Source organism: Euleptes europaea, chromosome 7 (genome assembly GCF_029931775.1).
Source record: "Euleptes europaea isolate rEulEur1 chromosome 7, rEulEur1.hap1, whole genome shotgun sequence".
NCBI classification, from domain to species: Eukaryota; Metazoa; Chordata; class Lepidosauria; order Squamata; family Sphaerodactylidae; genus Euleptes; species Euleptes europaea.
In genome coordinates this window covers 98,779,645-98,803,042 of record NC_079318.1, presented here as the reverse complement: position 1 = coordinate 98,803,042, position 23,398 = coordinate 98,779,645, and the positions used below count along the sequence as shown (strand labels likewise).

Below are 23,398 nucleotides of genomic sequence, written 5' to 3'. Positions count from 1 at the left end.
AAAGATAGGACATTTTGGAGGACTTTCATTCATAGGGTCGCCATGAGTCGGAAGCGACTTGACGGCACTTAACACACACACACTTACCATATATTGCCTACTCTTGTACTTATTACTGATTTTAAAAAATCTTTTTCCAAGTAATGATATGCTTCTTATTATATGTTTATTATGTTATTTCTAAAGGAGACTTTGGCATGAGTCCTTCTATTATCATTTGTAGTAATCCCAGTTCTTTTCGTCATTTGTCTCATGTTTTGTTTTGATTAATATCATATAATAAGAAATAGAAAAGGTAGAATGCTTGGGATATCTACCTATCTATGTAGTTTATATACTCAGATTTTTAAAAAATAGTTTCCATACCAGAAGGAATTTGTCTCCAGAATTGAATATGTACTGATGCAACTGTTTCATTCACAGGTCACAGAAATAACACATTAGGAAAGAAGTGACAATATGGCGATGGCACAGAAGCAACGAACTTCATTGGTAGGGTCCATTCCTTGCTGTTATTTATCCCTGTACTCAGATTTTATGGCTTTTGTAGCCATTTTATTTATTATGTTCATATCCCACTTTTCAGACCATTGTCTCTCAAAAACGGCTCTCATCCATCAAGAGAGACAGGCTCGCTAGGGTTGCCAGCTCCGGGTTGAGAAATTCCTGGAGATTTTGGGGATGGAGCCTGGGGAGGTAAGAGTTTGGGGAGGGGAGGGACTTCAATGGGGTATAATGCCATAGAGTTAGGGTTGCCAACCTCCAGTTAATATCAGAAGATCTTCTGCTATTACAAGTGATCTCCAGCTGATAGAGATCAGTTCACCTGAAGAAAATGGCCGCTTTGGCAATTGGATTCTATGGCATTGAAGTCCCTCCCCAAACCCTGCCCTCCTCAGGCTCTGCCCCAAAAACCTTACCGATGGTGAAGAGGGACCTGGCAACCCTACATACAGCCCTCCTTCCAAAGCAGCCATTTTCTCCAGGTGAACTGATCTCTGTCGCCTGGAGATCAGTTGTAATAGCAGGAGCTCTCCAGCCACAATCTGGAGGCTGGCAATCCTAAGGCTTGCAAACTAAAAAGACAAGGAGGAATGGCAGGGGAAGGAGCTAAATTTGTCAGCCTTTCTCGGATGAGGCCCAGGCTGGTGCTCCACCGCTGCTGCTCTCACTTGGATAGAAGCAATGCCATGATGGTACGGCCCTTGGCCCCCTGACTGGCAACGGTTCCTTTGCCCTTGGTTTAGCAGCTGAGCACAGAGCCAGCTCAAGATATTTTGTCACCCCACGCATGGGATGCCTATGGCTTCCTTCTATAAGAGCAGCCATGCTGGAGTAGACCAACAGGCCACCTGGTCCAGCATCCTATTTCACTCAGTGGCTGCTGATCAGATGCTGAGAGAAGGCCCACAAGCAGGGCACAGAATCCAAAGCCAATCCCTGTTGTTGCCCCCCATTGCAAGGATTACTGCCTCTGAACATGGAGGTTCCATTTAGTGATTGAGGCTACCCCCTATCCCAGTATCAGAGGACACTGGTTCAACATGTGAGGAATGGGTTTCTTCTGCACCACTGCCAGTCAGATCCCAGACAATGGACAATGGCACTACCAGAAGTGCTTGACTGAGACCTAGCTGCTTGTGGCACAGTTCCTGGAGACGATGCCTGTTGTCTCCAGCACTGCTGATGGTCAGCAGCAGCCAGCCGAGCTCCTGTGGTATATGGATACCCTCCTGACTGTGCCATCTAGACAACTGCTTGGGGAAGAAATTGGCGTGGGTGAGCAGAGGGTTCTCTTGGGGCTGCTTCTTCTCTGGAGCCTGGCTAGTCCTCCTCTTGCTATGATACTTTTCCTGGAAGAGGGTGCAATTTCTGACGTAGGAATGCTAGCCTCCAGGTGAGACCTGGGGATCCTCAGGAATTATAGCTCATCTCCTCAGGAATTATAGCTCATATAGAGAGATCAGGCCCCTTGGGGGAAACAGATGCTTTGGAGGGTGGACTCTGTGGCATTGTACCCCACTGAGGTCCCTGTCCTTTCCAGTCTGCATCCACAAATCTTCAGGAGTTTCCCAACCTGGATCAGCAACCCTACCCCCCATCCTCTACCAGTGGCCAGGGCATACCTGGCAACCCGAGACCTGTGTCAGTAATTTGCTCTATTTTATATGATGCATTTGAGATTGCAACATATTAAGGCAAGCGTCAGAATGTGTGAAAAGGTATTCTGCTTAGGACAAGGGGTTGGATCCTGACTATGGATCAGGTATGCTAACAGCAGCATTTTCCCTTTGCTCCAGTTGCTTTATTTAGGTACCTATTCTTCACATGTGATTTTCAGTAACAAGGAGAATGGCAAACAATCCTTGAGGGGCAATCCTAAATTGGGCTACTCAGAAGTAAGTCCCACTTCATTCAGTGGGGCTTATTTCCAGGAAAGTTTTCTCAGGATTGCAGCCTTAGTGGGCAATTTGCATGTATTCTATAATACTCCATACAGAAAAAGAAGTTGAACCCTTTCAAAGTTTTGAGACATCCATTTGAATTTGGACATGCCACTTAGGGTTGCCAACCTCCAGGTGGTGGCTGGCGATCTCCCACTATTACAACTGACCTCCAGCCGACAGAGATCAGTTCACCTGGAGAAAATGACTGCTTTGGAAGTGGACTCTATGGAATTTTAAGTCCCTCCCTCCCAAACCCCACTCTCCTTAGGCTCCACTCTCAGAATCTCTAGGTATTTTCCAACTTGGAGCTGGCAACCCTAATGCCACTCCTTGTTTATTCCATCCCATTTTTCATTGTCTCAGGCGCCTCGAGATCTAGGAACATTTATTTTAAATTAACCCCAATAACACCAGAGCTATTGTAATGTACTGGAAGGTTGCAGTGCAGTTGTTAGTATTTCTGCATGACCATCAATCAGGCCAGAAACCCAGAAGCTGCATCATTCTGATTTCACAAATTGACTTATTTTTCCACGTCAGAAGTCTGATGTTTGTGCATGTAGAACAGGTGTTCTGTTGTTCACACATGCAGCATACCAACAACCATCTTTTAAGTGTGGCATGTGTAAACTCAGCCTAAGTTCTTAAAGTGACCCTGACTGTTCCATCATTGTTTGTATTCTCTTAATTTTATTAATGCAAGAACATGTCAAGGTAATATAAAAAAATCTAGCTCACATAAACCACCTGTTCTCCAGCAAGATGAATTATTTCTCCTTTACGTTTTAGAGTGCAGTGATATTCCCTAACAAGATATCAACTGAGCAGCAATCGCTAGTATTAGTGAAGAGACTGCTGGCAATAGCTGTATCCTGCATTACTTATCTAAGAGGGATCTTTCCAGAATGTGCATATGGAACAAGATATCTAGATGGTAATGGATGTTCCTTTTTGAATACACTGTCTATATAATTCCAAAAGGACAGCTGTAGGCTACTGCAGCAAAAACAAACAGGAGTCTTCTGACACTTTGAGGACTAGGGTTGCCAACCTCCAGGTACTAGCTGGAGATCTCCTGCTAATACAACTGATCTCCAGCCAATGGAGATCAGTTCCCCTGTAGAAAATGACTGCTTTGGCAATTGGGCTCTATGGCATTGAAGTCCTTCCCCTCCCTAAACCTCTCCCTCCTCAGGCCCCACCCCAAAAACCTCACGCTGGTGGCAAAGAGGGACCTGGCAACCATATTGAGGACTAACAATATCTCAAGTTTAAGCGTTTGTGAATTACAGCCCACTTCATACACATGTCTATAAGGTGGTTGATAAAGCTGCAGTAGGATCTTTTTGGGTTGCCAACCTTCAGGTGGGTCCTGGAGATTATAAAGATCAGTTTCCCCGGGAGACAATGGTTGACTTGGAGGGCAGACTCTACAGCATTATACCCTGCTCAGTCCCTGTCCTTCCCAGGATCTTCCCTTAAATATCCAGGAATTTCCCAATCTTGAGCTGGCTACCATAGATCTCTAAAAGAGACCACAAAATTATATTTGTAAAAGTATCTGTGCATAAGCTAAATCTTTAATGTTAGGGATGCCAGTCTCCAAGTGGGACCTGAGAATCCCCTGGAATTACAGGGGATGAGAGAGATCAGGTACCCTGGAGAAAATAGATGTTTTGGAGGGTGGACTCTATGGCATTGTACTCCAGTGAGATTCCAGTCCTTCTAGGGTTGCCAGCCTCCAGGAACTAGCTGGAGATCTCCTGCTATTACAACTGGTCTCCAGCCGACAAAGATCAGTTCACCTGGTGAAAGTGGCCGCTTTGGCAATTGGTCTCTAATGGCATTGAAGTCCCTCTCCTTCCCAAACCCCACCCTCCTCAGGCTCCACCCCAAAAACCTCCCGCTGGTGGCGAAGAGGGACCTGGCAACCCTAAGTCCTTCCCAGGCTCCACCCCCAAATCTCCAGGAGTTTCCCAACCTGGAGCTGGTAACCCTATCCCCCCCATCCACTGCTGGTGGCCAGGGGGGACCTGGCAACCCTATTTAATGATGTACACATGAACACATGAAGCTGCTTTATACTGAATCAAACCCTCAGTGCATCAAAGTCAGTATTGTCTACTCCGACTGGCAGCGGCTCTCCAGGATCTCAGGCAGAGAAGTCTTTCACATCACCTACCTGCCTAGTTCCTTTAACTGGAGATGCCAGGAATTGAACCTGGGACCTTCTGCATGCCAAGAAGATGCTCTGCTACTGAGCCACATCCCCTCCCTGCAGTTTGATGTAAATCAAACTGTTTTGATCAACAGAACTTTATTCCTTTCTGGGCTGTAAAAATCAGGAAAAATGGCCTTTTATATTTTTATCCCATGTGGTAGATTTGGTTTCCAAAGCTGATCTTGTTTTGCTTGTGTCTTTTAAGACCTTTGTGTGAAAATACTGAGGGAAGACAAAAATTGTCCAAGCTCTGCTCAGCTAGTGAAATGGTATGTACACTGTAATTTTTAAATGGTGGATAGGACCCCATTAGATGTTGGTTGATGATAGCCTTATGTATAGATCAATATGGCAAGAGTAGCTAATACTCAGTGGTCTGAGAACTACACTCAGTGGTCACAATCACGTGTATCCTGAAATAAACAGCCATTTATACTTGTTTATTAAATCCAGCATTTCAATCCAGCATTTCATTCCAAGTGAATGTGAATGCAGTTGCTGAGTCCATACAAATAATTTATTCATTCATTCATTCATTCATTTGCATTATTTATAGGCCGCCTTTCTCACAGGGACTCAAGACAGATTACACATAGTGAGTCAGTATAATCAACAAAATGGGAGAATCAATAAACAATGCATTAGGATTTTAGAAGTTTGGAACCACCAGAAAGATCTGAGGTATAGCATCAGTATTCACATGACACATTAAATGGTACAGGATGCCAGGGCCACATTCTCCTTGGCTTTCAGTATGATAAATAATATTTACCACTATTTGTCGTCTTGTTTGTGGCTTCCTAGAGGCACCTGGTTGGCCACTGTGTGAACAGACTGCTGGACTTGATGGGCCTTGGTCTGATCCAGCAGGGCCTTTCTTATGTTCTTATTATTTAAATAATAACAATATTTATTATTATTATTACTGTTATTAATAATAATGTTCTGATGCTAAGGACTTGATGGAAAATTGTTCAATGGATCCTGCTCTTCCAACACTATGATTCTATGCATGTTTTGATTTTAAAAATAAATACAGAAATTTGCATGAGGTAGCAATATTGTTTTCTTTTTACAGGATGTTAGGCTGCTATGATGCACTGCAGAAAAGATATGTAAGTTGGATATGTTTTTTTTAATAGTGAGACACTGTGTACGTAGACTGAGCTGGGGTTGTACTTGTTAGAGACAGTGAGCAATACCTCTAATTTCTAATTATGTTTTTAATTCTCTTTCTTTTACTCAGCTCAGGTTGATCGTCTTAGCAGTAAGTTTTTAAAAGAATATGTTGTTACATCGAAATAAATCAGTATTGATTCTGCTGTATTTGACTGTGAGTTGTCCTAATTATATTATTTACTTCTAAATATAGGTCTACACCAATCAGGAGGATCCTCAGGTATGTTTAAGATAATGTTGCATTCAAAGATTTTTAATTACACATACTTCATATTGGATTGAACTGTCCACTGAAATTCTTATGAAAGCATGTGCATAAGAACTTAAGAAAAGCCCTGCTGGATCAGACTAGGAGTCCATCCTGTCAAGAATCCTGTCTCAAACAGCGGCCAACCAGTTTTTCTAGAGAGCCAACAACAGGGCATGGAGGCCGAGACTTTCTGCTGCTGTTGCCTCCTGGCACTAGTATTCATAGACTGAATACACATGAAGCCAGCTGGGTGACCTTGGGCTAGTCACACTCACTCAGCCCCACCTACCTCACAGGGTGTCTGTTGTGGGGAGGGGAAGGGAAAGTGATTGTAAGCAGGTTTGATGCTTCCTTAAGTGGTAGAGAAAGCCGGCATATAAAAACCAATTCTTCTTCTGCCTCTGAATACGGAGGTTACCTTTATTCACTGTGGCTAGGGTAGCAGGTGATAGACCTGTCTCCATGAATGTGTCTAATCCCTTTTAAAGCTGACTGTGCCTCTGGCAGTGAATTTTTTATCACTTGCTCTGTAAAGAAGTATTTCCTTTTGTCCATCCTGAATCTACTGCCCATCAGCTTCATTGGATCCCCTTGAGTTCTAATATTTTGGGAGAGGAAGGGAAAAGTTCTCTTTGTCAACTCTCTCCACCCCGTGCATAATTGTATAAACCTCTACCATAGTCTTAGTTGCCTCTATTCTAAACTGAAAAGTCCCAGACTCTTCAGCCTTTCTTCATAGGGAAGATGCTATAACTCCCTAATCATCTTGGTTGCCCTCTTCTGTACTTTTTCCAGCTCTGCAATGTCCTTTTTGAGATACGGTGACCAGAACTGCCCTCAGTGTTCCAAATAAGGCCTCACTATAGATATAAACAGGGGCATTATAATATTGGTAGTTTTATTTTCAATCCCTTTCCTAATAATCCCAACCATAGCCTTTTCCACTGCTGCAGCACACTTCCATTGAGCTATCCACTGTGACCCCAAGGTCCCCTCTTCAGTCTCAGCAAACTCAGACCCCATTGGTATTTTTTGTTCCAGTGAGCATCACCTTATACTTACCTACACGAAACTTCATTGGCCGCATTGTTGCCCACATACAGCTTGTGGGAGATCCTCTTGGAGCTCTTCAGTCAGACTTGGTTTTCACCATCCTGAATAGTTTTGTGTCATCTTCAGGCTTGGGCATTATGCTGCTCATGCCCAGTTCCAGATCATTTGTGAACAAATTAAATAGCACCAACCCCAGTACTGATCCTTGTGGCATCTCATTGCTTACTTCCCTCCATTGGAAAACTGTCCCTTTATTCCTGTTCTTTGCTTCCTGTCATTTAACCAATGTTAATGCAAATGAGGACCTGTCCTCTTATCCCATGACTGCTAAGCTTACTGGAGTCTTCGGTGAGGTACCTTGTCAAAAGCCTTTCTAAAGGCCAAGTATACACATGAACACATGAAGCTGCCTTGTACTGAATCAGACCCTTGGTCCATAAAAGTCAGTATTGTCTACTCAGACCGGCATCGGCTCTCCAGGGTTTCAGGCAGGGGTCTTTCACATCACCTGCTTGCCTAGTCCCTTTAACTGGAGATGCCGGGGATTGAACCTGGAACCTTCTGCATGCCAAGCAGATGCTGTCCCATTGAGCCACAGCCCCTCCTTCAATGTCTACTGTGTGTGTAAAGTGCCGTCAAGTCGCACCCGACTCATGGCGACCAATTATGGGGTTTTCAAGGCAAGAGACTAACAGGTGGTTTGCCAGTGCCTTCCTCTGTATAGCAACCCTGGACTTCCTTGGTGGTCTCCCATCCAAATACTAACCAGGGCTGACCCTGCTTAGCTTCTGAGATCTGGCTAGCCTGGGCCATCCAGGTCAGGGCTCAATGTCTACTAGGTCACCGTAATCTACATCCTTGTTCACTTTCTGAAAGAACTCCAAAGTTTGGTGAGGCAGGACTTCCCTCTGCAGAAGCCATGCTGATTTCCCCCCCAGCAGACTTTGTTTCTCAGTGTGCCTAATAATTCTGTCTTTGATTACAATTTCTACTAATTTGCCTGGGATAGGCATTAGGCTTACTGGCCTGTAATTTCCTGGTTCCTTCTGGATCTCTTTGCTAAAAAAAACCCACATAAATGTGGATGCTTGTGGTGGGCCTGATTGTGGCTACTGTCAAACGAACCCTTGAGTCTAGTGAAACTAATAACATATATTTATGGGTAACATATAAATGCATTAAGTTGCACTCATATATCCTGTCTCCCCCTAACACTGTATTGTATTTCTGCTTTCCGAAACCTTTGACTCCATAAGAACACCATCACTTTGTTAAGTGCTTGAAAAAAAATCTTAATGGATAAGGCAGTATATTCCATCAACATCTTGTTGCTTTCATTATTTGGGATCAAGAGGACAATAGTCTTCAAGTTGTGACTCAGACGCTTGTTCCTTAGCATACAAAATAATAAAGTAACCAGCCACAAGGTGTCACCACTTATCCGTATGATGTGATAATATAAAAGAATATGAATTTTGCGAAGTTGCAGCGTAAAAGTTTTATTTCCTCTCCTCACCATGCAGTTTACATGAACTGAATGATTCTACTAACTTTAATTATGTGCAACCGGGTTGCAACATGCATTTCCATGGACATCATTTCCAGCATTTTTGAGTAAAAATCAGAGGCAAGAGGCCCCAATTTGGATTGGGACTACAGCATGAAGGGAACAGAGGTTAAACCTCCACAAACACTACCTCCCAATGTGTCATTTTCCCAATCTGAAATAGCCCTAGGGATCTCCTGTCTGCCAAAGGTTGCCAACCTCCAGGTAGTAGCTGGAGATCTCCTGCTATTACAACTGAACTCCAGCCGATAGAGATCAGTTCCCCTGGAGAAAATGGCTGCTTTGGCAATTGGGCTCTATGGCATTGAAGTCCCTTCCCTCCCCAAACCCTGCCCTCCTCAGGCTCCGCCCCAAATCCTCCCACTGGTGGTGAAAAGGGATCTGGCAACCTTATGTCTGCAGCACTGGGGTAGATATGCAGGTTTCTATAGTAGCACCAGTATGTTTCCCCAGCATAGCAAACAGTGTCCCACCAAGGCCATTTCAGGCTGGAAAATATTGTGGTTGGAGAGGATTAAATCCCCCTTTCTTTCAAACTGCTGTCCTGGTCTTAATAGGGTCAACACCCCCCCCCCTCCCGATAGTTAAAGCAAGAAAAGTTCTGGAAGCTCCATTCATGAGACTGTCAGAGTCATGCATAATTGAGTCTGTGCACTGAGCATCAAATTAAAATCAGTACTGAAATATATTCCCGTTCATTTTGGTTCAAGTATACCTGTTTCAGCCCTGAACTGGATGGCCCAGGCTAGCCTGATCTCGTCAGATCTCAGAAGCTAAGCAGGGTCAGCCCTGGTTAGTCTTTGGATGGGAGACCACCAAGGAATACCAGGGTTGCTGTGCACAGGAAGGCACTGGCAAACCACCTCTATTAGTCTCTTGCCTTGAAAACCCCATAAGTCGGCTGCGATTTGACGGTACTTTACACACACACGTGTTTCAACCGACTATGGCGAATGGGCAGCTAATGTCATCAGCACCAGATCCATGCACTGGTTGAGTACTCAAATCCAATAGATCAGTGCTCAACTCCAGGGTATTGTGCACTCCTATTTGCACGGGATTGCAGTTTATCAGAGGATCTGTTCTCAGAGTGGAAAGGAGTGCAAAAGTGGAGCTTCCTTGTCGCTCAAGTGAATGGTTTAGGCAATCATCGACCCAAATGGCTAGCTTGAGGTTTAAATCTACACTTGGATGGACTGGTAGTGACCATCCAGGATTGGCTGTCCATGAGATCCCAACCCAGTGCTTGCAATATTAATTGCCTATATTGTTGGTTCATTTAAATACCAAGGGTTTGGTCCCATATATCCAATTGCTAACAGTAGTGTTTTTTTCCCCAGCATAAGGAGCCTTCCCCTGATATAACAGGCTCAGCAGAATAGATGCGCAGCAACCACCCCATTAAAAATAATATGTCACCAATGTTATTTCTTGGACATGGCAAAATAAAACTGTATTTTGCATTATTTGGAATTTCCTAACTTTTATGTTAGTTACGTGACTACTGTGTTTTGTATTTAGACAATTACAGAATGCTACCAGTTTAAGTTCAAATACACTGACAAAGGACCAGAGATGGATTTTGTAAGGTATTCTTGTTTTTCTCCCTTCATTCTTCAGTTTTAGGAGACATTTCTCTAGTGGCCTATTCTAATAATAATGAAACAAAAAATGTGTTCTTTGCTTCTAGGAATGGGATGTTAACACGGCCCTGTTCACTAAGGAAACATTACTCATCTCCTTTTTGTGGCTGTATAACACATGTTCAGTAACACTTTGAGCTTGTCTCTAGCAGCATTTTAACAGAAGGTGTTATAGTAGAGGAAATGCTATCAAATATTTCTACAGATACTCAAGAGTCCAACAGCCTCCATACAAACATAGATTTCCCTTCCAAAGTTTGTCTATTTAAATAGTTTTAAATACTGAGGGAGCTCTTTCTTAGCAAATGTCAGTGCTAACTTTTTTTTGTTTTTTTGCCCTGGGATATGTCTCAGGACATACCAGGAATAGCAGGTACTTGGTCCCAAATTAAATAAAACTCCATTGCTGGGGTTTGTACCTGGAAAGGCAGTATCTCACTTTCTGCACTTCTTCTATTGATTTGTTTACAGTTGTCCCAACCCTTCCCTGAAGCTTGGCCAACAGTGGAGGGATTGGCTTTTTTGTTTATGTAGGCCCTTACCAGGATAGCCCCAGGCTGGCCTGATCTCATCAGATCTCAGCAGCTAAGCAGGTTCGGCCCTGGTTAGCATTTGGAAGGGAGACCTCCACAGAATACCAGGGTTGTGCCACAGAGGCAGGCAATGGCAAATGACCTCTGAATGTCTCTTGCCTTGCAAACCCTACTGGGTCACCATAAGTCAGCTGTAACTTGACGGCAAAAAAAAACAAAAAGAGAGAGAGAGAGAGAGATCGTCTTGGTGTACGGGATGCCCATGTGACTAGATGACCCTGGTGGTCCCTTCCAACTCTATGATTCTGTGGTAATGATCAGCAGCGCAAATAGGAGGAGGTTGCCTGGGGGGAGCTGGGGCAAAGTCCGAGCACAGAGCTTGGAGGTTGGGTATGACGGGTTCCGCCTGGGGTTGCCAACAACCTAGAGGAAAAAGTGTTGAGCCCCCTCAATAGAGGCTTCATGGGATTTTAATTTACCTTCATGCCATGAAAAGCTTCAACTGCATATTTCTGAACTTTAAGCCTCCATTACAGGGCCAGCACATTTCCACTCCAGCTTGTTGGCAACCCTCATACCACTTCTGTACAGGGGGAAGCAGCTGCCGTTGCTGTGCATGACCATCAATGGAGGTTTTGTTCTTTTCTAGTAAACATCAAGGGGACAATTCCAACATCACATGTGCGGATACAAAGAAAGCAAGCATCTTGCTGCTAAGGAAGATTTATGTTCTTATGCAAAATTTGGGTCCTCTACCTGATGATGTCTGTCTGACAATGAAACTCTTCTATTATGATGAAGGTATCATTTCAGATCTTAATACTGTTTTGTTTATTTTATATGCCACCTTTCTAGAGGGCCTTTTTGCACAGGTAATAGGGTTGCGCTGTACAAAATGGTTTACAAACGTACTTGGACAAATGATTAAGGACTATGGTCTATACTGCTGTGTATATTTTACTGTAAGTAGGATTCTATTATGTAATTTTTGCACTTCTTAATGTGTCACGTTACTACTTATGCCATGCTTCAGTTCTACGTTTTAGATTTCTGGTGGGTTCCAGACTTCTACAATCCTAGTGCTTTGTTTATCGAATGTCCCGTTGTGTCAATTGTCTTGACTAACTCTGTGTAATCTGCCTTGAGTCCCTGTGAGAAAAGCGGACTATAAGTAAATAAATAATACCGGAAGCCAGTGTCGTTGGTAAAATTGGCGGTCACGTGTTCGCTGCAGGTGGTGCCAGGTAACATTCCAGCTGCTGCCCGAATGCTTCATCACTGGAAGGTTTCCAGACCTTTTTCAAAGGCACATAATGGCATTCCTGGATGTTACCAGTGTGTTTATCCAAGGAAAGACTGCAGACCTCTGTCAGGAGAAATCCAGCTGTACCCAGTGCAGGCTACACCATCTATTCCTGTGTCAGCTTTAAGCCCAGTTCACAGTTTTATCAGGATTACATTTCAGTTTATTATTCACCCTGATCCAGTCCTTTGTTGCCTCCAGTCACCACTTAAGTACATTCACTGCCTCCCTGGAATCAGACGGAACTCTTTAAGAGCCTGAATATAAATGGCAGTTTACTCTCTCCTGGTGATTTCATGCAGATGTTAATCTAAGGCAAGGGGCAGAACAAAAGTCCTTTAGCATCATCTGAAACCTCTCCCCCAGCAAAGATCAGAGCCATTGCAAAACGGTACCTCTGGGGCTCATTTCCTATCAGAAAGCTCAGAAGGATACCATAGATGATGGTATTAAAAAGGCACTGAGAGATTGAGGAGAGCCAACAGGGATGTAATTGCCCTGTCAGAAGACAAAATCATCAGTCAGGACAATCAAGGCACTTCCAGTGCCACCTCTGGGTTGGGATATTTCTGGAGATTTGGGGGTGGAGTCTGGAGAGGGGCAGGGTTTGAGGAGGGGAGGGACCTCAGTGGGCTGCAATGCCACCCTCCAAAGCAGCCATTTTCTCCAAGGGAACTGATCTCTGTAGTCTGGAGAACAGTTGTAATTCTGGGAGATCTCCAGGCCCCACATGAAGGTTGGCAGTCCCAGCCATGTCCAGAAAGGAAGCCAGATTGATCTAGATAGTCTCCTCCAGAAGTACCTGTAGCTGAGAAACTCACCAGTGTTCAAAACAAACATGTCAAATATAGCTAATGAAACATATGGGTTCTAGGGATGCTTTAGGCAGGACTTGCATTGAGCAGGGGGTTGGACTAGATGGCCTGTATGGCCCCTTCCCCCACTATGATTCTAGATCAAATCAAGCCTGAATTCTCTCTAGAAGGTACACATGAAGCCGCCTTATACCCTTGGTCAATCAAAGTCAGTATTGTCTACTCAGCAGCTCTCTAAGGTCTTAGGCAAGGGTCTTTCACATCACCTACCTGCCTAGTCCCTTTAACTGGAGATTGAACCTGGGACCTTCTGCATGCCAAGCCACTGAGCCACAGTCCCTCCCGAATGGTGAATTAGCTAAACAGGCCCTCATACTTTGGGCACATCAAGAGATGCCAAGATTCACTGGAAAAGACAATAATGCTAGGGAAAGGGAAAGGCAGCCAGAAAAGAGGAAGATCTAACATGAGATAGATTGACTTTATAAAGGAAGCCACAGCCTCCAGTTTCCAAGACCTGAGCAAGAATGTTAATGACAAGACATTTTGGAGGTCATTACTTGATAGGGTTGCCATAAGTTGGAAGCAACTTGATGATACGTAACACAGGCAATGAAACAAATGTTTCCTACTATGTATGCAAAATACTTTGAAAACCAGCTTTTCTTTTCAGTTACCCCATTGGACTATCAGCCGCCTGGTTTCAAAGAAGGTGATTGTGAAGAGATGGTATTTGAAGGGGAGCCTATATATCTAAATGTGGGTGAGGTCCCCACCCCTTTTCATATGCTGAAAGTTAAAGTGACCACAGAGAAGGACCGGATGGAGAACATTGACAGGGCCATACTAAAGCAAAGTGATTTGTTGACACCTCCAAAGGCACAGCAGCTCAATGAAGGACAGGAGGACCACAACACAGACGTAAGGATTTAAATATGTATATTTTATTTTGATTTATTAAATTGTTATCATTAAATTTTATGATCTGGCCTTTTCAAAGATCATTGTCTTCACTACCCATCTATAAGTCTTAACAAAACATTCAGCTGTGTTGCCATTGTCCTTGTTTGTGTTCTTTACACAGGAGGATTTCATTACAGAAAATAAAATGAGGGAGCAAAAAAATGAGGCGGCTTTGCACATTAGAGGTAGAAAACCTACGTATATAAAACTGCTTTTATTCCAATATACAACAGCCACCACACTTTGTCCACTTTACCTTATAAAGTTGTTTCGGTCACTGTACTTAAAATTTTTTGATTCTTTGTTAGGATTTTATGATTGCATACAAGACTAAAATAAATGGCTTAAATATTTTTAAATTGCAGGATTCAAGAAGAACTTTGCAAAAGATTTCCCCCCTACTTCCTTTTATTTACAGAAAGATTATGGACGTAAAAAAAAATGCTGCAAAGTAAAACAGGATGGATCCTAGCCCTGTGAAAATCCCTTATGATCCATTTTGTTTACCAATATTTTATTAAAATAAAATTAAGAGGCAAAGGAATTATTTATGCATTCTAAGGTTGCCAACTCTGGGTTGGGAAATACCAGGATTTGGGGGGGGTGGAACCTGGGGAGAGCAGAGTTTAGGGGAGGGAGGGATCTTGACAGGGTATAATGCCATAGAATCCACTGGCCAAGGCTACCGTTTTCTCCAGGGGAACTGATGTCTGTTGTCTGGAGACCAGTGGTAATACTGGGAGTTCTCCAGGCCCCACCTGGAGGTTGGCAACCCTAATGTGTTCCCTAGCAACTGCCTACACATCCTATGGGAAGCCTACTTTCTACTCCAAGAATAGAGAGGACTAGAGCCTTCCCAATATAGCAATATTTCAATCAACCCCATTTTTAAAATATACTTACTTGTAAATTATGTCCAGAAAAATAAACTGTTGTTAGATCAATGATAAAATAATTTTACAAAATTCTTTCAACATTCACAGAACTCAATTTAACATGTGAAGAAGATAACGCTATGAAAATAGAAGAAAGCCAAAATTTGTCTATCGATAATTCTCAGGTATAAAGCTGGATTTTTTTCTTCTTCTAACATTCCTTTTTTACATTTCTCATCAGAGCTTTCTGGATTTAACAGTGTTCTAGCTGCAAAAGCACTGGCAGTGTAACATGACAATTTGCCCAAAAATTACCTGCATTACATACATATAGCTTATACTAATGCTGTGTGACCAACTTTAAACCTGTTTTCAAAGATAAAGAAAAATAAAACAATTAACTTGTCTTAGCCATATTGCCTTGGTAACATGGTGTTCTTCGCTGCTGGTGTATATATAACTTATAGGGTACATTCAGTGGAGCCACTTTGGAAGTGCACTCAGTGGCGGTCAATGTAAACAGCCAATATTTTTCAGGGCTGCTCGAGGTGGGGAGATTGCTTGCAGCAGAAATTTCCATATGAATCTGCCCAGCTGTTGAGATGTTCCTTGGAGGCTCCTATGTGCAGATGTTGGGCAGATGGCCATGGAAAAGAGGGCCTATTTGGTGATTTCATCCCATTTAGATATTTTCAGGTGGTTAGCCATGCTGGCCTGCAGTAGAACAGCTAGATTCGAGTCTACTAGCACTCTTAGAGACCAACAAGATTTTCAGAGATACGAGCTTTTGAGAGACACAACTCCCTTCATCAGATACAAGTAGGAAAGGACTTGGGGATCTCATTCCTGCTTGTATCTGACGAAGGGAGCTTTGGCTTTCGAAAGCTCATACCCTTGGAAATGCTGTTGGCCTCTAAGGTGCTACTCGACTCGAATCTAGATGTTCCACCCCATTTAGCAAAACCACAGCTGAGAGAGATTCCCCTGATGACATCTTTGATATATTTTAGGCGTCAAGCAAAGTACTGTTGATTCTTTTAAATTATTTATGTAATGGGGTGGGGTGGTTTGGCAGCGCAGTACTAAACACAGTTGCACCCTTCTAAGCCCATTGACTGCAGAGGACTTAGAAGGGTTTAACTCTGCTTAGGATTGCACTGTTGGCTGGTCATTTGGCAACTGCCTTGTTTTAGTGACCATTGTATTTTACCCATTTTATGTCTTATAATTTTATTTCTAATCGTGTTAATGTTTTATGTTTCTGAATACCACTGGCAGGTCATGTGTCCTTCATGCTGTTATTTAAACTTTTCCTAGTATGTTTATATAAATAAAGTTAAATCATTGCTTTATTTTTTTTAAATGAAGGTTTTTTTAAAATTGAAAAACTGCTCCAGCAAGGAGAAGGGTAGACTAAGGTCACAAACTTCAAAATAAGTGCTGTGCATAGCTCTCCTTGCTGGAGCAGTTTTTCAACTTCAACAAAACCCTAATTAAAAAACAACAATAAAGCATTGAACTTTTATTTATATAAATATACCTGGAAAGGTTTAAACCAGGGGTCTGCAAACTGTGGCTCCCGAGCCGCATGCAGCTCTTTGGCCCTTTGAGTGCGGCTCTCCGAACTTGGTTCAGTGCCCCTGCTCTCGCGCCTGCTTGCGCCGGCAGCCTGGCTGCAGAGCCGGCACGCCTGAGAGAGAGAGAGCCCGAGAGAGCAGGCGAGCGGGCACGCTGTCTCTTCCCCCGCCGCCGTGGAGAATGGCCGGGTCCCCCTTTCCCTTGCCCTCAATGGTTGGGAGGCTAAAGCCTCCCCTCCCCTCTAGCCACGCGATTGCTGGGCAGGCGGCTCGGTGGTTCCTGCCCCCCCATCAGCTGTTGGGCAGGGCGGGCTTCCTTTGGTAGACCTGGCCTCCGGCTGAGTCCCATTGGGAGGCCATGTCTACCCACTGGCTTTCTTGGCGGTAGACCTGGACTCCGAGGAGGGGAAAAAGTCCCCCTTCAGAGGCCAGGTCTACCCATTGGCTTCTATGGGCCTCCGGAGGCCAGGTCTACTGCCAAGAAAGCCAGTGGGTAGACCTGGCCTCCCAATGGGACTCAGCTGGAGGCCAGGTCTACCAATAGGCTTTTATGGCGGTAGACCAGGCCTCCAGACGAGGACTCCAGACAGGGAGGGGAAAATGGCAGGGTCTTACAATTTAATTTTTATCAATAAATAAGATCACTATTAAGTATGATATCAAGTTTTATTCAGTGTACCTATAGTTTAATTAAGAAAACTGTAATTAGTTTATTAAGTTAATAAACAGTGTACCTACCTATATAGTTTAAGTTTAAGAAATTTGGTTCTCAAAGGAAATCTCAATCGTTGTTGATATTTTGCTCTTTTGACTAATGAGTTTGCCGACCCCTGGTTTAAACAAAAGCATGAAGGACACACAAGCTGTCTGAAGACATTTAAATCCCTGGTCAGTCTATCTGTTGATTTAATTTCAAAGCTAGAAGATGGGCTCACACTGTGAGAGAAAAGAAAGTGAAAAGAAACTTGTCTTTAGGTTTGCAGTCCAAGAAATAATGTTTTTCTATTATTTGTTTGACTGTTTTTAGGTAGAACATCTAATAAACAATACTTCACATCTTAAAGTATCTGAGGGCAAGACTCGAAGTGGAAGGATATTTCAACGCTATGAAGTTAGTGTCTTATTTTTAAATGAACAAGAAAAACATTTTGTCCAAAGATCATAACAAAGTCAAATGCTTTCAGGTTTTCAGCCCTTCCCAGTGTATGGTTGAAGCTTATGATCGAGTCCGGATTCGTGACGGGGACGAACCCCTCACTTCCTTTTCCAGCTGCTTTGGAATGTATGAATTTCTGGTGATGCCTTTTGGATTAAAGGGGGCTCCGGGGGTTTTCATGCAACTCATTAACGAGATCCTCCATGATTTGTTGTACCGGGGTGTGGTAGTTTATCTTGATGATATTCTTATTTACTCTAATTCCATGGACGAGCATGTCGCTCTTGTCAGAGAAGTGTTACAGTGTCTCAGAGACAATCAACTCTATGCTAAGGTGTCTAAATGTGAATTTCACCGGGAACAATTAACATCCCTTGGCTACATCATTTCACACCATGGCCTCACCATGGATCTTCTGTTATGGATTCTGAGTAGGGTTGTCAGGTCCCTCTTCGCCACCTGCAGGAGGTATTTGGAGCGGAGCCTGAGGAGGGCTGTCAGAGGCTGCCTGACAACAGATTCAGACTCTGACGGAGACCAGATCCAGGGACAGAGTCCTCCTTCCCCACCCACACTGACAGAGAAAACAGCTGATGACGATGTATTGCCAAGACATACCTTAAAGTCACCGGCTACAGAGCAGCCTAAAGAAGACCAGACGCCGGCCGACCCAGGAACATCAAGGAAGCTGCCCAGGGAGCCGGGAGACCATGAGGAACAGATGTCTCCTGGGACTCGTCAAAGGAAAATGGGCCGGGTCCTGGCAGAACAACGCCGGCGTTCAGTCAGGTTGGAACAACAAAGAAGGAACCGAGACAGCCATGAAGATAGTGAGTGAGTCTTTACAGAAGCTGCCTCCCTCAGACAGCTGCAAGTATTTAGGAAGGCTGAGCCAGCAGAATCTGTGGAAGCAACGCGTGGCGAACCTGCGGCACTCCAGTCTGGCTGACGCTGTATCAACTCGGACTGCTTTCTCGACCCTGAATTCTTCTGGACTCCCTGCCTGACCTTGGACCAGCCCGACCCTGACTCTGCCTTTCGCTCTGACGGATTGCCTTTCACCCTGACTGACCTTGGACTGTTACTGGACTGAGTGATTACTCCCATTCCCAATTAATACAGCTGCCAGCTGTAGAAGCCTCGGCTTCAGAAACCCCAGCCTGTTGCCCCGCTTGCTGCAGGCCTCTTCAGAGCACCGTGCTGCTACAGGAGCACCCCGCCCTAGTGGGCCAGCACAAGGGCAAGGTTTGGGAAGGGGAGGGACTTCAATGCCATACATCCCATTCCTGAGCTGAGGCATACGGGGACGGCAGGGAAGAGGAGCAGCAGCGCCTCTTCCTAAGCCGTTTCCCTGACTCCGTTAAACAAAAAAAAGACGTTTTGTGGCTTTTTTTGTTTAACTGGGGCTGGCCGACAGTGATGAAGAAGCCAACCAAGCAGCGGCTCCTCCCCCCAGGCTGCCCCCGGAATGCCCCCCTGCACAGGCGTGGCCTCTCCATGCCGTTGCCGGCGCCACAGAGAGGCCGTGCCGGCAGAGGGGGCAGGTGCAGTCCTGCGGCGCTCGGCCACTGCAGGGACTGGCCTTGCCGCTGGCGTGAATTTGTGTAAACACGTGATTACACGCATTTACGCTGGCGGCGAGGTTACGCCGCCTCCTAAAGAGTTTTGGCCCAATTCTCAGGAATGGGCTGTTAGAGCAACTGCCAAAGTGGCCATTTTCTTCGGGTGAACTGGTCTCTATTGGCTGGAGACCAGTTGTAATAGCAGGAGATCTTCAGCTAGTACCTGGAGGTTAGCAACCCTACTTCTGAGGGAGCATCACCAGATCATCACCCTACTGTAGGTTTGCCCTCCAGGTTTGCCATCCTGGAATTATAACTGATCTCTAGACTTCAGAGATTAGTTCCCCTAGATAAAATCACGGCTGTGGAGGGTGCACTATATGGCATTATGCCCCATTGAGGTCCCGTCCCTCCCCAAAACCCCACTTTCCACAGGATCCACCCCATAATCTCCAGAAATTTCCCAATCTGAAGTGGGCAACCTTACCTTACTGGCACAACGGTTTCTGCCCTTTACAGTGTTCTACTGAGTTGTTACAAAAACAAGCTGTTGTACAAATGGTGTGCTCCTGGTTCCTTTACTGACAGATACATTTTCACCTGTAAGCATTATGAGGATGGTTCCGGTGGAATCAGCAACTTAGGAAATGCCCTTCAGAATTTACAGTGGGGAACGTAAATCATAGGTCGTCATGACAAAAGTAAGGCTTGCCCTTACTGTCGCCACTCTTAAGACGCCTTCATTAATTTTTAACACACACCGAGGAAGACAAACAGCCTACGGATGCACAGTGTGCTCCTTAATAGCTATCTGCAGACCTCTCTTCTAGAGCTAACAGTTCCTCTGTCTCTGTACAGGGTGGTTTGGAAGACGGCAAAAACCAGTTAGCAGCAAAGTGTCCTAAAGAAATACAGAAGAGGCACAGCTTGAGATCAGGCAAGCCAGTAAGTTCATACACTATCTTTTCCCAGAAAGAAACAGGCATTTTTCACCCTACAAAAACCACATGATGTAGGATACGCTGAGACAGAGTGACTGGCCCAAGGTAACCCAGCAAGCTTTATAGCCGTGTTGAAGGATTTGAACCTAGGCACCCCTGGCCTCAGTCCACTGCTCTAACCACTGTACTACATTGGCTCATAGGACCAGAGAGAGGGCCTTCTTGGTGGTAGCACTGTATCTTTGCTGTCTTCCCTAGAAAGCTCTGCCGGATGTCATTGCTCTCAGCATTTGAAGGCCAGGCAAAGCCTTTTTATTTTGCCTTTGTCTGAGCTTTACTAACCCACTTCTGCTCCAAATTTGTTTTATTCTGCGACTGAAATAATTTTAATTGCTTCTGTGTTTATACCTGGCTGCATTTTAGATTGCAGTTTGTTTTATGGTGGCAAGCCGTCTGAACACTCCCCCTTCCCCCCGCCCCGGACAAGTAGGCTATAAATGTTTTAATGAATAATTCCATCCTCCTTCAGTATTCAGAACCAATTCTATCAATATCAGTGAAGTTAATTTCATATAGACCTTTAATTTGAATCAGACTGTATATTCCCAACAAGTTGACAGCACATAACCTTTTTTTGTATTTTTCCGTCCTACACTCGAGTCAAAAAAGTTTTATCTGCGTGAAGTTTATGCCACATGGACACCTCTTTCTGTTGAAAGAAAAAATCAGCTGTCCATCTAGGACTGTTCTCAGGACAAATCTCCCATAAATGCAGAACTACACCTTAACGGAGCAAATCTAAGTTTGAGTCACTCCAAGCGGCTCACAAAGTAAGGTTACACTCTCCCTGGTTCTAGGTCTGGAGACAAATCAATCAAGGGAAAGTAGGTTGCAGCTCTCCCTGCTTACCTGGAGCAAGCTAGTTGCTCTTTAATTAGGTCCCAGAGACAACAACTCCTTCCTCCCCCCAATCAAAATCCTATGATAAATAGGAAGATTCTGCACAAGCTTCCAGAAGTGATTTGGCATCTCGGTGGCAGAGCTTACATCTGAGACACGCAGAGAGGGGGAAATGAATGGGGGTAGAGTGTGAAGGCAGGGTTTATGCCTCTCCTGGCAACCACCCCATACCTCCATGGGATGCCTGCCTCGCATTTTGGGAACCAATGATTTATAACTGCGCTCCATTAGAGTACCAAGTTCCTGCGTGGTCTCACTCGGTGGCGCGGCATCATAGATGAATGGCTAGACAGTGTCATTGCATCAGAACAGCAAGGATGTTGCTTAGTTCTTTGTTCTCTGTATCTGAGCATTTTAAATTCTTTTTATTAGCAGCAACTATTTGATCGACACAGTGGTTTGTTCGTAGTGTAGTATGCTCTGTAACAGTCTGTTTTTGTTATCTTTATTTTATTAGGTCTATAATTTTGAATTCTCTTCCAGTCAAGATTCGGGTCCTAAGCGGAGAAGATTTAGTGAACCCAAGGAGCAGTTTTAGATGGTAGCTTCTTGATGTTTTATTTCCACTTTGTTCCGGAAAGTTTTGTCTAACTGTAACAAGTCTTTTGACATTTTGAAAGGAGTAATTCTTTTAAACTGCTTAAAGCCCTAAAGTATTCTTCAGTGTCTTTTATTCACAGTCAAAAGTACAGACTTTGGATTTCAGAGGCACGCAAAACTCAAATCAAGAAAGACCCAGGTTTCATTTATATCAGCCTGCCTGGGGAAAATAAGCTGCTGTAAATAAACTAACTGCTGCTCAGAGATCTGCCTCACTGCTGCTTTAACCTGGGCTCTCAGCTGCTACACATAAAATGTGCCCACCTTGGGGATCAATTGTATGTGGCACCAGGCACACGGATTGGCATGCAATTAAATTCCTCTTGCATGCCCAGCATGACATTTAAATCAGCCCTGGACGTGCCAGAGTTAGAGCCATTGTTAGTGAAGAAAATAACACTGTATTACTCAGGCACAACATCCATTCTCCAGACTGGAGACAATAACTAATTTGTAAAACTATCATTGTCTTGGTTTTCTTTATTTAGAACAAAAAAGTTAACAATTTTCCTGTATACTTCTTGAATCATAATGGAAGTATTATTTTGACTTAAGAACTTATCGATTTGCAATGAAATGTTTATAGAGCTCTACAAATGCATATGCTTTCTGTTTTAGACCTTCCAATTTTACAGCCCACAATAAAACATTTACAATTTGAACAAGTCACCACTTTTCAGGCTATTTGTTTTAAATGCATCGTGTTGATTTCCTCCCTCTCCACTGGGTGCACTTTTGGTGCACTCCGAATCTGTTCCAGCCGTACAGATTTCAAAAATACTGTGTGTGGAAGTCAGGAAATGGCTCAGAAGTTTGCACAACAGCAGATTGTTGGGATTCTAATCTATCAGCGGATAATATATGGGTGGAAAATTGCACTGGGAACAGCAGGAGGAAGAGGTGCATCCGGACCCCAGTATCATTTTTCAGGAGCTTATTCCTCAACAGCCCTCGGCTGACAAAAATGGCCAAATTTCTTGAACATTCAGCCTGAGGAATTGTTCTGTGTAACTCAAAAGCTTACATATTGATACACACACACACAACACAATCGCAAGTGATACTTCACGACGTAAGTGCAGAAAGACAGATCCCTGCTCCAAATGGCTTACAATCAGTAGGGACAGAGAACTACATTTGAAGAAAAGAAGGGCCCAATAAAAGCTACTGTCTCCCTTGCCCGATTTTTATACACAAGCTGGCACTACACCCCTACACCACTGCTCTTAACCACTACACCATGCAAAGCAACGTTTTTTTAAAATCTGTACAAGTCAATCAAATCTCCAATAGTCAATCATCAGTCTTGCTAGGCGAAAGCCTCGCCCACTTTCTAAAAGCACTTGGTGGGCAGCGGTAAAAGTGTTGGCAGACACCATGGCGCCCATGGGCACTGCACTGGAGACCCCTGATCTAGTTCCTCTCCCATACCTGCCTTCTGATCCAACAGATATTGACAGACCAAACCAGACATGGGCTGGGGGATCTGTGCCCGAAGCGCCCAGATTTAAGTTTAGGCTCACCGGGCCACAACTCTCAGCCCACCTCTGGTGTGTAGCCTGAGCTAGATTCGAGTCCAGAAGCACCTTAGATTTTCAAGGTATGAGCTTCCAAGAGACACATATAAAATCATAGAGTTGGAAGGGATCACCAGGGTCATCTAGTCCAACCCCCTGCATGATGCAGGAAATTCACAACTACCTCCCCCCGCACACACACACAGCAATCCCTACTCCATGCCCAGAAGATGGCC

The 23,398-nt window shown here is 44.2% G+C and overlaps 2 protein-coding genes across 2 annotated transcripts in view; both read left to right on the top strand.

The window, feature by feature from the left end:
• LOC130480597 (cathepsin K) overlaps positions 1–23,398 on the top strand; it is a 243,663-nt gene that overhangs the window by 64,991 nt on the left and 155,274 nt on the right. The gene's annotated exons all lie outside the window — the stretch shown is intronic.
• HORMAD1 (HORMA domain containing 1) lies at positions 460–21,583 on the top strand. Its single transcript, XM_056853203.1, has 13 exons — positions 460–492; positions 3,237–3,381; positions 4,874–4,937; positions 5,747–5,783; positions 5,915–5,935; positions 6,041–6,067; positions 10,239–10,306; positions 11,543–11,694; positions 13,685–13,932; positions 14,096–14,159; positions 14,958–15,034; positions 17,454–17,537; positions 21,503–21,583. The coding sequence occupies exons 1-13, from the start codon at positions 460–462 to the stop codon at positions 21,581–21,583; spliced, it is 1,101 nt and encodes a 366-aa protein (XP_056709181.1).